This window comes from Hyperolius riggenbachi, chromosome 10, assembly GCF_040937935.1.
Source record: "Hyperolius riggenbachi isolate aHypRig1 chromosome 10, aHypRig1.pri, whole genome shotgun sequence".
NCBI classification, from domain to species: domain Eukaryota; kingdom Metazoa; phylum Chordata; class Amphibia; order Anura; family Hyperoliidae; genus Hyperolius; species Hyperolius riggenbachi.
The window spans coordinates 247581106-247594830 of NC_090655.1; the positions used below are offsets into that span (position 1 = coordinate 247581106).

The following is a 13725-nucleotide window of genomic DNA, read 5'->3' on the forward strand; positions in this document are numbered from 1 at the left end:
TACACAAGTACCAGGATCCAAACTTTTTTTTTTCTATGACTACAGGTTTTACAAGAGAATGAGTAAACTATAAATCTCCTACCTAGATGTCATTCTAATTGAAAAGGACACCAGAAGTGAGAGGGATATTGAAGCTGCTATATTTGTTTCCTTCTAAACAATACAATCCATGTATCAGTGGTGTCTGAATCACCTGTAACATATATGCAGCTAATCCAGTCAGATTTCAGTCAGGATGGAACATCTGATCGGCAAGCTTGTTCAGGGTCTATGGCTAAAAGTACTAGAGGCACGGGATCAGTAGGCCAGCCAGGCAATGTGCATTGTTTGAAAGGAAATACAAATGTCAGTCTGCATACCATAATGGGGAAGTTGGTCAATGAAATTATTATACAGAAACCAAAAATGACATCAAACTTGGCAGCCACAAATAGACATTGAATACGCTAAGTGTAAGTTACTAGCACTCACTATGCTGAGCACTCCTTTGACTGAGGTTAATTACGCACGCTAAGCTGCCACTAGTGCATGTAGCATGCAGGCACTTACAATTAAGGCATTTTTGAGATGAGAAAGAGGGACACTTAAGCCATGCCCCTGTCACACCCCTGATCATGCCCCTGTCACACCCCTAGTCACGCCCCTGTCACACCCCTAGTCACGCGTACCATACAGATTTCATAAGAAAAAAATATGTTGTTTTATAATTCCATACCTCCCAACTTTTTGAGATGAGAAAGAGGAACATTTAAGCCATGCCCCTGCCACACCCCTAATCAAGCCCCCGTCACACTCCTAGTCACGCATACTATAAAGATTTCATAAGAAAAATATGATTTTTTTTTTATAATTCAAACCACACTGGCTATACTGGTTCATTTTCCTTTATAGTAACATTTGAATATAAGATATATATCAATTTAAAAGGTGGGAATAAAGGTTAGAGCCAATTAAACAAGTCTTTTAGTAGATAATACATATAGAAAGAGGGACACATGAGGAGGAAAGAGGCACAGAGGAACAGGGCTCCCAAAGAGGGACTGTCCCTCCGAAAGAGGGACAGTTGGGAGATATGTAATTCAAACCACACTGGTCCTTTCTATCCTGGTTCATTTTCCTTCATATGAATATTTATAATTAGTAATATTTCAATTTAAAGAATGGAAATAAAGTTTAGAGTCAATCAAACACATTTTTCAGTAGATAAATATATATATTTACGTAGAAAGAGGGACAAAGTCCTGAAAGAGGGACAAATGAGGAGGAAGGAGGGACAGAGGGACAGGAATCCCAAAGAGGGACTGTCCCTCCAAAAGAGAGACAGTTGAGAGCTATGCGAAGTGGCTGCAATTATACCATTCTCCACAAGATGGTGATCTCACTCATAAGTGATATCACCCTGATTCAAAACGTCTTGCTTTTACCAAGTGAAACGCAAAGACAAGTGGTGGAACGCACCGACAGGAAGTTGTTAGTGAAAGCGCAGGAAGTGGTGGGGAGACATTGTTGGGACTGGAAGGAGAGGTAATGAGATGTTATTTTATATTCACAGCTAATAGCCCCCTCTTGTGTCATCTCTGCATGCAATGCGACTCTCTAATTATCCAGCAGAAGTCTACAATGTTTTGTTGGATAAGTGTTGGGCTAAACATGTCTTCTATATTCTCCTAGTATGGAAATCACCATAGATCCAGAAAGAGAATCATACTCCAAAGCCATCATCTCCAATTCTATTAGGTGGCAGCTGGTTAATTAACCAACAGCTAGGGGTTTGCATTGGCTTAGTTAAATTCCCTGTGTCAGGCAACAGAGCTTTGCATAGACTTTTGATAAGTAGGGAAGGGGTTCATTGTTGTGTTTTGCTTTGTACATCTGTGATGCTATGTACACATGATGAGATTTTCTGTCAGATTTACTGTCAGATCGATTATTTACGACAGGTCTGATCTGATTTCTGATTGATTTTCAGTTCAACTCTATGGAATTCTGTCGGAAAAAATTGATTGGACAGTAAATCTGAGAGAAAATCTCATCGTGTGTACCTAGCATTAGGGCTAGTGAGCAGCAGAGCAATCAAAGCTGCACGTTGAGCTGGCTGTAATAATAGCCCAAGTGATCTGGTTCAAGTTCAGATCATGCTGCATCTTCTGGGCTCTCATTACTGCTGGATCCAAACAAATTTGTTGTTCAGTGGTGCGCACCAATTGCTTGTGACATATATTACTGCTGGATTGACATACGGCTGATAGAGCAACACTGGAACAATGAAGTGAGTAACTTACCATGCCCCTCTTCCTGCACCAATCTCTGCATAGGAGGGAGAGGGGAACCACTAGACACCAGGGAACTTTATAGGTGTGTGTGTGTGGGGGGGGGGGGGCTGACTAGAAACCAGAAACTGTATAGGGGAGGGAGGAGGGGCGACTAGACACCAGGGAACTATATAGGGGAGGGAGGAGGAGCGACTAGACACCAGGGAACATTATAAGTGGGGGGTGATTAGACACCAGGGAACTGTATAATGGATAGAGGAGGGACCACTAGATACCAGGGAACTGTATAGGGGATGCAGGAGGGACCACTAGACATCAGGGAACTGTACAGGGGAGGGAGGAAGGGTGACTAGACACCAGGGAACTATATTGTGGAGGGACTAGACATCAGGGAACTGTATAGGGGAAGGAGGGTGTCCACTGGATTCTAGGGAACTGTATGAGGAGGAAGAAAGGACCACTAGTCACCAGGGAACTGTATAGGGGAGGGAAGCCACTTGACATCAGGGAACTGTACAGAGGAGGGAGGGGGGCACTAGATTCTGGAGAACTTTATAGGGGAGGAAGGGGGAGCCCTAGACACCAGGTAACTTAATAGGGGAAGGAGGAGGGCATGCCACATGAATTATTGAGGCATGGCTAAAGGTTTGGAAGGAATTCGTCTAATCATCCCTTTTTCCTGTCTCCAAAAGCTGGTAGATATACCCAGCATGGTTTAACATGCTGTGTATTCTGAGGTGCTTCTCTGCTCACTACAGTTGTGAAGGGTGGTTGAGTTACCAAAGCCTTTCTGTCAGCTCAAAGCAATCCAACCATTCTGTTCCTTGTCAATGTGGGGTTTCCAACTGCAGAACTGCTGATCACTGGATGTGGGTTGAGACTGCTGTAAGTAATATTTTCAGAAGGTGAGTAGTTACCAAAATTGTCAAACCAGCCTCCTGAGCAAACATCGGGCCATAGACAAAATTGCTGGCTTCACATATTGTCCTCAATCAGCTGTTTATTGTGAAGCTGAAACGCCTGATCTGTATCTGCATGAATATATACTCTGCGCAGCTGCCGCAGGATTGGCTTATTAGAGAATTGTAGGTGTACAGGAGATCCTTTTATAGTGTATTAGTAATAGTGAAAATAGCTAATTTATTGTGATCTGTGATTCACTCTGTAGACCAGTGTTGATCTAGGGAATGCTGTCTTGCCTCCCTACACTACAGATTTGTTCTATATCTTATGAGTCTAAGACATCCAACTCGCTCTTCCTGGATTTATATCAAATATTACTGTTTTTCTTTCTTTCTGTGAAGTTTGGTGACCATCACGGCACCTCTACTTCATTCCCGGATTTCTGAGAGCAACAACAACGAAGAGGTTGTAGATGTCATCAACAAAATCATTGGGTGCTGATGGAGAGATGAGCAGTTCTAGGAATTACGGGACATCTATTGGCACCATCTTTTGCTCAGTGCAGGAGTGACAGTATATAGATAGACACAAAGACTTCTACAAGGACACCATGATGGAGAATCAGCCGCCCCTCACATCACCGGGTAAGAGGAGACTTTCATTTTTTGTAAAGGAGAGAGCAGTACGGAGGGTACACCTAGATCCTCCATCATCTGATAAACATATAGAGACAATGTATATACAGTCAATGTGTGTGTGTGTTTCCTACAGATGGATCCAGTAACAGAAACCCACGAGAGAGATGTACAGGTCCTCTTTATACCCAGGATTGTCCACAGGAAGAGGACACCATCCTCCACCATTATCAGGTAGGTGGAGATAAGGCTCTGAAAGTTTATGTAAACCATATGAGATGGTATTATATGTAGATACCATATATACTAGACCTCTGCATGGGTCAGACCTGCAACCTACTTACTACCCATAGCGGCACCAGACCTGCAAGTGTCTGGACCCACATCACAACCTGTAACCTGAACCTACATTTCAAACAAAAATACACACTGAACATTGCAATCAGGGATGGCTGATAATTCACTGAAACAAAAAAAGAAAGGTGTAAAAGCATTCAAATAATTCATTTCAGAACAAAGCAACCACATCTCTGTGCCCTTCTGCTTTAGGCTGTGCTGAACACAACTACAGCCCAAGTAAACCCTATAGTGTAACAAAAAAAAAGTTGTGCTAATGCTGCTTAGTGCAGTGCGTCATTTTGACCCTCACTCCTTGCAGCTCTATAAGTCATCTGGATGGGGAAAGGCTTCCTTTGTGCTACACTGGCAGCTCTCTGCATGGCTGGGATCACAGCTGCATTCTGCATTGGTGATACCACAGCCACTTTCTGCATGGGTGGAACCACAGTTGCGTTCTGCATGGATGGGACCACAGCTGTATTCTGCATGGGTGGGACCACAGTGTATTCTGTATGGATGGGACCACAGCCACAGTGTGTTCTTCATGGGTGGCACAACAGTTGTGGCTCCATAAATAATCTGGACGGGAAAAGGCTTCCTGTGTGCTACACTAGCAGCTTTCTGCATGGGTGGGACCACAGCTGCATTCTGCATGGGTGAGGCCACAGCCACTTTCTGCAGGGGTGGAACCACAGCTGCATTCTGCATTGGTGATACCACAGCCACTTTCTGCATGGGTGGAACCACAGTTGCATTCTGCATGGGTGATACCACAGCCACTTTCTGCATGGGTGATACCACAGCCACTTTCTGCATGGGTGGAACCACAGCTGCGTTCTGCATGGATGGGACCACAGCTGTATTCTGCACAGGACTGTGGAGTCAGAGTCGAGGAGTTGGAGCAATTTTGGGTAACTGGAGTCAGAGTCGGTGGTTTCAATAAAGTGAGGAGTCGGAGTTCTGTATGGGTGATACCACAGCTAAGAGGTAATCAACTGACGCATAGGTTTTGTACTGCATCAAATACTACAAAGTTAGCAGGGGCAAGGAAGTCTTAATATGATTTCTGGGGAAGTCTGATAAACATTAAGCGGCCCAAGTTAATACTCTTGATCTGGCAACTGATGGATATTTTCATTCGGGAGATATTGATTGCCAGATCGGGTGCACGGGTGCCCTACATTAGATGTTTACTTTGAACTAGCACATAAAAAGCCTAAAATCTTACATGGCATGTCGGCGCTGGGCTTTTTGACACAAGGTTAGACAAATTACAGCTTAACCCTGCTGCCGCAGAAATTCTGGGTGCCGTTAATTACAATTCCCCCTACGAATTGTAACAGCTTGGTGGGAGAAGTCATTTGGAGTCTGGTGATAGCCAGATCCCTGAATTACCTGTGTGTAAGGCGCAAACTATAGCATTACGGCTATAATTGTGCCCAGCTTTGGGGCTGTGCGGAGGGCAGCAAACAGCCCTGTCTCACCTATTAACCCCCCTTATTAACACCTGTAACACCTATACCTATTTATACACGTTTAATCAATACTAAGATGGTATAAGTAATTAAAGATTCTGCTGTTTTAAAAGCTGCATAGCTAAGGTGTCAAAAATGTCAGGAACCGTAAGGGTGTAAAAACGTTGGAACGCACCCTACTTAAATTTGCCATGTAGACACTACCAGCAGCTTGAAAAAGTACATGGTACGCTGTCCGAAACAGCAGTTTATTGCTGCTTTGTCTTCTCTGTACTTTTGCTATGGTAGTAAATATAATTGAGCTTTGATAGCTTAGTGTGGTGCCAAACTGACCCTCAATACTTCCTACCCGCAACCCGATTACCCAAATCCAACCTGGATTTCTGGTAACACATGGGTACCCAACCCTTTATCCCTAATATACAACTAATGATCACTTGCTAAAGCCAGGCACATATGTAAAAACATAATTTAAAGCAGAACTATTGCAACAAAAAGTAAAATGTAAAATCCATACATATAAAATGTAAATTTTTCCTAAAGTAAAATGCACTGTCAATTGTTTCCTATGTTGCTGTCACTTACAATAGGTAGTAAAAAAACAGACAGATTTGACACTAGTCCATGTCATTATGGGAGGATTCTTAGTATTACCGTTATTTTTTACAAAAGCACTCCCTGGGAAGGATCTATACAAAGGCGCCAGCCAGCTTCCCTACTTGCTTGCACACTATTCTGACAGTTCTATTGAGCCACATGAAGTGCTTTTGTACATAAAGAAATAGCTGAGAATCCCCCATGAGGAGATGGACTGGTCCAAAACTTATCATTTTTTTCACGGCCTACTGTAAGGGACAGCGACATATTAAAAAAGTAATTTATAGTGCATTTTTTCCTGGGAGAATTCTACATTTATATTTATGTATTTTAAACTTTAAATTTTTCCGCTATAGTTGTCCTTTCATTTCTTACTAATTAGAGTGCTCAGATATTACCGTACCTTTTTCTATCAAATGAGGATATTGTTTCTATGTGTCCTGCCTGAGAATTCCAATCACATGACCACACATTTCTGTGCTTGTGGGGTCAGTTTTATACTTTGTGGGTTTGGCTGCTGCTTGGATTGCATCATCATAGTTCAGACTTCAAGGGGCCAGGCAGAGACTAAATCAGCAGTGAGACTCTAGTGCAGGACATAAAATAATTACATGGCAAGTGTCAATCATTTCTTGATCTAACTTCTGTTCTTTAACTTCTCACTTTGCAAATTATTTATTTATTTCCCCCCTACCTACTATATATCAATAAAGATCCTCTTTAAAGGGAACCTAAACGGAGAAGGATATGGATTTTTCCTTTTAAAATAATACCAGTTGCCTGGCTGTCCTGCTGATCCTGTGCCTCTAATACATTTAGCCACAGCCCCTCAACAAGCATGCAGATCAGGTGCTCTGACTGAAGTCAGACTGGATTAGCTGCATGCTTGTTTCAGGTGTGTGATTCAGACACTACTGCAGCCAGATCAGCAGGACTGCCAGGCAACTGGTATTGGTTAAAAGGAAACATCCAGATCCCTCTCAGTTTAGGTTCCCTTTAAATATATTATTTTTCAATATTTCTATTTTATTCCATGACTTTGCTGCTGCAGGAAGAGGATCTGATTGTCATGAAAGTTGAGGTGAAGGAAGAGGATGAAGAAGAAGAGACTTATGTGGGTGATGATGAGGAGTCTACAGAGGAGGGGGAATTATTGGTGAAAGTTAAAGAGGAAGAAGAGGAGATTTATGTGACGGGTGATCAGAAGTCTGTGGATGACTATACGACGCAGACAACAGAAGAAGAGGAAGAAGAGACGTCTGCAAGGAGTGATCAGCAGTCTACAGAAGAGGAGGACATGATGGGGACAATTAAAGAGGAAGAAATCGAGACTTTTGTGATGGGCGATCAGTATTTTTCAGAAGAAGATGAAATAGTCAAAGAGAAAGAATCTTCTGGAAAAATCGACACAGGTAAATTATAAACACACATTTAGAGCAAACCTTTAGCTTTAAAAAAAAAAAAAAAAAGAGATACGTGCCTAGGTAGAAAGAAGCCTTTGGCTGGTCCAGGCTCCCCTTGTCCTTCTCACCCCCACCACCGCCGGCCGGGACACTCTTCTGGTTTGTAGCCAAGTTCTCCTCCGTGTATAAGTGCACCTGTACTCTCGCATGCACGGTATGGCCACGCTTCTATACAGAGGAGAGTATGGCCACAAGAACATATGTTCAGAGCGGCTCTGCACAGTGGCAGTCATAGATAGAGTATCCAGAGGCTTCCCTTTAATTAGGTAAGTATATAACTTTATTCTTTTAAAGACTACCTTCAGCAGCAAAAAAAAAAAAAACCTAGGACACCCGAAAGAGATCTTGCTGATGCTTGTGGACAGCTCGCACTAGCACTGTTCTGCTCAGCTTTTTTGGGGGAAAAGCCGGGCTGGATCGGGTCCGCACTAATGCACAGACATGAGCTGTTTGCATTGGTGCAGTAGCATGGGCCCGATGGGGCTCGGCTATTTCCGATGAGCCTAAGTGGGACGGTGTCAGTGCGCAGTGAGGCTTTTCTTTGGCGGTCCTAGTGCTGGAATGAGCTGATGAAGGAGGATGGATTAAACCTCTTTAGGATCCAGAGGCTTCCTCCTCCCAGGATGAGTATCCCAAAAATCTACAGGTTGACTTGAATGCTGCAAGATTGGAGGGGTTTCAGCAGGGTCAGTCATACCATGTCGCTGACTGAGTCATGTGATTTAGAGTTGCAGACTGTAGAGGGCAGCATCAGCTCTGCACTGAGACAATCTTCACTTTGTCTTTCACTTCTCACTTTGCTGGCTCACAGAGCACAGAGTTTGCCTGCTGTGAGTCTGTGTGCACTGCCCATTCTCCTATATTAATATTCACTGCACTCTGCTAGTTTTTCCCCTGGGATGAGGGCTCAGCCTCACAAGTTTGCTTCAGCCAGAAAAAAAACCCTAGAACCTGCCCTGAGTCTCAGGAATAATTGCTTACCTGATCTGACGTAATCGGAATTCTGGTGGTGCTCCGCCCCCCTCTTCAGAAATGTAGTTGTCGCTCTGCCCCCCTAGGAATGTAGTCACGGCCATTTTTCTGAAGTCTGCCGAGGCTATTTGGTAACCTCCGCCTGCGTTGTTGTTGGCAGCCCCCAGCTTGGCAACCACCAGTTAGGCTGCAGCCTCGGCAGAAATTTAATAAAAATCCACCATGGTTGCAGTTCCAAGGGGTCGAGCACTCTCCTGACTGGATGCATGAAGTCTGCAAAGATCAGGCAAGGATTTAACCCTGACACCCCACCCATTTTTTTTTACTTCAGGTACCCTTTTAAGTTTCAGGTTTCCTTTAAGAAAGATTTGATTTGATCAGAGTGAGATATCCAGGATGAGAGGAAGTCACGAAAAATGAGTCTCGCTTGGCTGGAGGTGATGAGACTGCATTATGTGCGGTTCACCAGAAATGTACAGATTCCTTTTTCATTACTGCTTGCAGATCAGATGCTTTGTCATTGTTTATCAAGGAATGAAGATTGCAACCTCCCTATTCCTCTCACTTCAGCTACACTTTAAAGATAATCTGCACTCTAATATTCTTACACTAAAAAGCATACCATTCTATTCCTTATTTTCTCCTGTGCCCCTCTGTGCTGTTTCTGTCACTTCCTGCTGCAATCCTGGCTTGTAATTAACAGTTTTAGGCAGTGTTTACAAACAAACTAACCAGCTTGTGATAGACTCACATAAACAGTGTGTGTGAGTCATACAGAGTGTGCAGGGGGCCTGCAGAGGGTGTGTATCGCTTCTATCCAATCACAAGCAGCCCTGCACATTCCACACATTCAAGCCTTAGCCCGACAGACACGACTGAGGAAAGGAGATAAGATTTATTACAGAGAGTGCAATTAGGAAAGGCTGCAGTAAGCCAGAGCAAAGGCATAGAAACTTATAGGATAGAAGAACTAAGGCTGAAAAATTTGTTACAGAGTCTCTTTAAAGAGGTCCTGTAGTGACATATATAGGAGGATGTAGTCAATTATTCAGGATACACACTCATAGTAATTTTCTTGGTTTCAGCATCAGAAACACTTCCTAGATCTATATATTGTTGTATATTATCATGTAGCCCCATCCTATTAGTGATGACTAGGCTAGGTGATGATGTCATACAGCCATCAGCTTCAAAACACTCTGGGAGAGCAGGTGTTGTTTCTGCTCACTTTGGAACGCACAACAAACACATATTTCGCAGTGATGTGCCTGCCATCAGTTAGGGCTCGTTCACACTAGATGCGTATTTTTGATTTTTTAAGCGCAGACAATTTTTACAATTGCCCTAAAATCGCTTACACTATGCTTTCCAATGAGATAGTTCTCATTGGGGCGTTCTGTTTGCTTGCCCCTGACTAAAATGCTGCATGGACTATTTTCAGGGCGATTTGCCCTGAATGGAAGGTATAGGCAAAACAGTCATAAAATCGCTTTGTGCAGTGATTGCATCCACGTTTTTAAAAATAAATACATTGTATTTATTCTTTTCCGGATCAAAGAGTTCACTTCCTGACTTGCATCAGAAAGTGAATTAAAAAAGCGCTCTGGAAAAACGCGTTTAACAAAAACACATCGGCCACCCAAGCAACGGGAAAGGAAAAAAAAAAACCCTTCAAAAAATGCCCAACGCGAACACTAACGCGAGTGGAGCACAATGTGAACAAGGCCTAAAGCTGCTACCACCTCTCGCGCCTCCTCAGACCACACCCCCAGCCATTAATACACCTTAGCATCCTATCACTTCTGGATCCATCCTAGCACACCATCGTGTAACTCGGGGGGCCCTTAAAGGACAACTGAAGAGAGAGGTATATGGAGGCTGCCATGTTTATTTCCTTTTAAGCAATACCAGTTGCCTGGCAGCCCTGCTGATCCTCTGCCTCTAATACTATTAGCCATAGCCCCTGAACAAGCATGTAGCAGATAAGTCAAATCTGACAAGACTAGCTGCATGCTTGTTTCTGGTGTTATTCAGATACTACTGCAGAGAAATAGACCAGCAGGGCTGCCAGGCAACTGGTATTGATTAAAAAGGAAATAAATATGGCAGCCTCCGTATACCTCTTACTTCAGTTCCCTTTTAATGTCCGTCCCAGCCACAAGCACTGCATATTGTGCTCTGGGTGGTCCTGCCTAGTCCGCTCACTGCGAACGTACACCACAAGAGCTGTGCTCTTGGCCAGCATACCTGAGCGTCCGACGGGGCCCAACACAGAGAGATAAGGTTCCCTAAGAAATCAAATGTTCCCTGAGGTATTATTATTTAGTATTTATATAGCACCAACATCTTCTGCAGCGCTGTACAGAGTATATGTCTTGCCACTAACTGTCCCTCAGAGGGGCTTACAATCTAATCTCTACCATAGTCAGATGTTTATGTATGTATCATGTAGTGTATGTATCGTAGTCTAGGGCCAATTTAGGGGGAAGTCAATTAACTTATGTGTATGTTTTTGGGATGTGGGAGGAAACTGGAGTGCCCGGAGGAAACGCACACAGACACGGGGAGAGCATACAAACTCCTTGCAGATGTTGACCTGGCTGGGATTCGAACCAGGGCTGCAAGGTGAGAGTGCTTACCACTACGCCACGGTGCTGCCCAATATCCCACAAGCAATGACTCTTAATTGTGGAGACAACATTAGCAATAGGAAAATATAACGGGTGCGTTACATGGTTTACTGGCTTTCTGTTTTCATATTGGTGTTATGTACAGCAAAGTAGTCCCTAGTATCCAGCACCATCGAGGATCGCCTGATGCTGGATTCATGTGCTTGCCGGTTGCTTAAGCATGAAAGAGAACAAACCTCCCCATGCAGGATAGAAAAACACACTGAGCCTCCAGTGATGTTCTGTAACCCCTGGCAGCTTTCTGGCATCCTCTGTGTACTGCTCCTGGCATGACATCTGACCTGCGTTGGGTCACATGACATGCCAGGAGCTGTGCAAGGAAGGCCACTAGGAGCTACAGGAAGGCTAGAAGACCTTGCTGGAGGCTCAGTGAGTATTTTATGGCCAGCAAACATCCCAAAAACCCTAAAACAGTCCCTGTTATCCCCTCAGGCATGCCAGGTAGTTGAGACTTCCCGTTGCCTGAGTTCCGGATAACTGGGACTTTGCTGTATTTGGTCTATTATAGTAGCTCTGTGCATAATTTTTTGTGTTAGAGAGACATGATCGCTCCTGCCTGCAAAATGTGAATTAACGTGTTTATTCTGATAATTATTTCCCAACAGAGGGACATAATGCCCGGAAGATCTCAAAGAGAAAAGTTACTTCAGCTGCAGGAGACAATGAGATCACCCAGAATCCTCCAGGCGTGAAGCGAGCAGCTTCCCGTCACAGAGGCCTCCCTGCAGGTCGATCGGACAAGCCCTCTTCCAGTAAATCAGTTCTTTCTAGAGAGGGAGGCAACAAGGTATTCCCATGTTCAGAGTGTGATAAATCCTTCAAAAAACAGTCCTGTCTTGTCACACATCAGAGAGTTCACACAGGAGAGCGGCCATTTTCTTGTTCAGAGTGTGGGAAAAGCTTCAGCAAGAAACAAAACCTCTTTTCACACGAAAGGCTTCACAGCGACGACCGCCCATTTTCCTGTTCAGAATGCGGGAAAGGTTTCATCCACAAGGCACACCTCCTCGTACACCAAAGATGCCACACGGGCGAGCGGCCCTTCTCATGTTCAGAGTGTGGGAAATGCTTCATTCGAAAAGGAGATCTTCTCAAGCACCAGAGAACACACACCGGCGAGCGGCCTTTTTCCTGTTCAGAGTGTGGGAAGGACTTCATTCACAGAGACAATTTTCTTAAGCACCAAAGAAATCATGCCGGCATACGTAATTTTTCATGTTCAGTGTGTGGGAAAGGTTTCACTCAGAAAGGAGGTCTGCTCAGACATCAGAGAATCCACACAGGCGAGCGGCCCTTTGTCTGTTTAGAGTGCGGAAAGTCTTTTGTTCAGAAGGAAAAGCTTCTCGATCACCAGAGAAGTCACACCGGCGAGCGGCCTTTTTCCTGCCCCGAGTGTGGGAAATGCTTCATGAAAAAAGAAAACCTTCTTAGGCACAAGAAAAGCCACACAGGCGAGCGTCCATATTCATGTTCGGACTGTGGCACGTCTTTCATGAAGAAAGAAAGCCTCGTCAGGCACCAGAGAAGTCACACAGGTGAGCGGCCTTTTACCTGTTCAGAGTGTGGGAAATGCTTCATCCGGAAAGAAAGCCTGGTAGCACACCATAAAAGTCACACCGGGGAACGTCTTTTCTGTTGTACAGAGTGTGGGAAAAGCTTCAGCGAGAAAAGAAGGCTTCAGAGGCACCTGAGAAGTCACACGGGAGAGCAACCTTATTCGTGTTCAGAGTGTGGGAAAAGGTTCACTGACAAAAGGAACTTTCATTCGCACCAGAGGGGTCACACCGGTGAGCGCCCCTTTTCATGCTCAGAGTGTGGGAAAAGCTTCAGTGGTAAAAAGAAACTTTTATCGCATCAGAAAGTTCACAAGGGTGAGCGCCCTTTCTCATGTACGGAGTGTGGCAGATGCTTCACCGAGAAGCAAAGCCTCCTTTCCCATCAGGCTATTCACACCGGTGACCTTCCCTTTACATGCTCAGAGTGTGGGAAAGGTTTCACTCAGAAAGCCAACCTCGTCACACACCAGAGAATTCACACAGGCGAACGTCCGTTCTCCTGTTCAGAGTGTGGGAAGGGGTTCATTAAAAAAGCACAGCTTCTGACACATCAGAGAAGTCACACTGGAGAGCGTCCCTTTTCATGTTCAGACTGCGGGAAAGGCTTTTGTGAGAAACGAAACCTCCTCAGACACCAGACGATCCACACGGGCGAGCGGCCATTTTCCTGTTCGGAATGTGAGAAAAGTTTCACTCAGAAAACAAACCTTCTTACCCATCAGAAAAGCCATGCAGGAGAGCGTCCTTTTTCCTGTTCAGAGTGTGGGAAACATTTTACCAATAAAGCAAATCTAATCAAGCATCAGAAAACCTGCGCTCACT

The 13725-nt window shown here is 44.3% G+C and overlaps 1 protein-coding gene across 1 annotated transcript in view; it reads left to right on the forward strand.

The window, feature by feature from the left end:
- Window positions 1-1483: 1483 nt before the first annotated feature.
- The window catches only part of LOC137535177 (zinc finger protein 585A-like), a 32693-nt gene continuing 20451 nt past the window's right edge, over window positions 1484-13725 (forward strand). The window contains exons 1-5 of the mRNA XM_068256989.1: window positions 1484-1524; window positions 3578-3820; window positions 3948-4045; window positions 7274-7634; window positions 11953-13681. Coding sequence (XP_068113090.1) covers window positions 3787-3820; window positions 3948-4045; window positions 7274-7634; window positions 11953-13681 — 2222 coding nt within the window. The 5' untranslated portion in view covers window positions 1484-1524; window positions 3578-3786. The remainder of the gene's footprint in view (window positions 1525-3577; window positions 3821-3947; window positions 4046-7273; window positions 7635-11952; window positions 13682-13725) is intronic.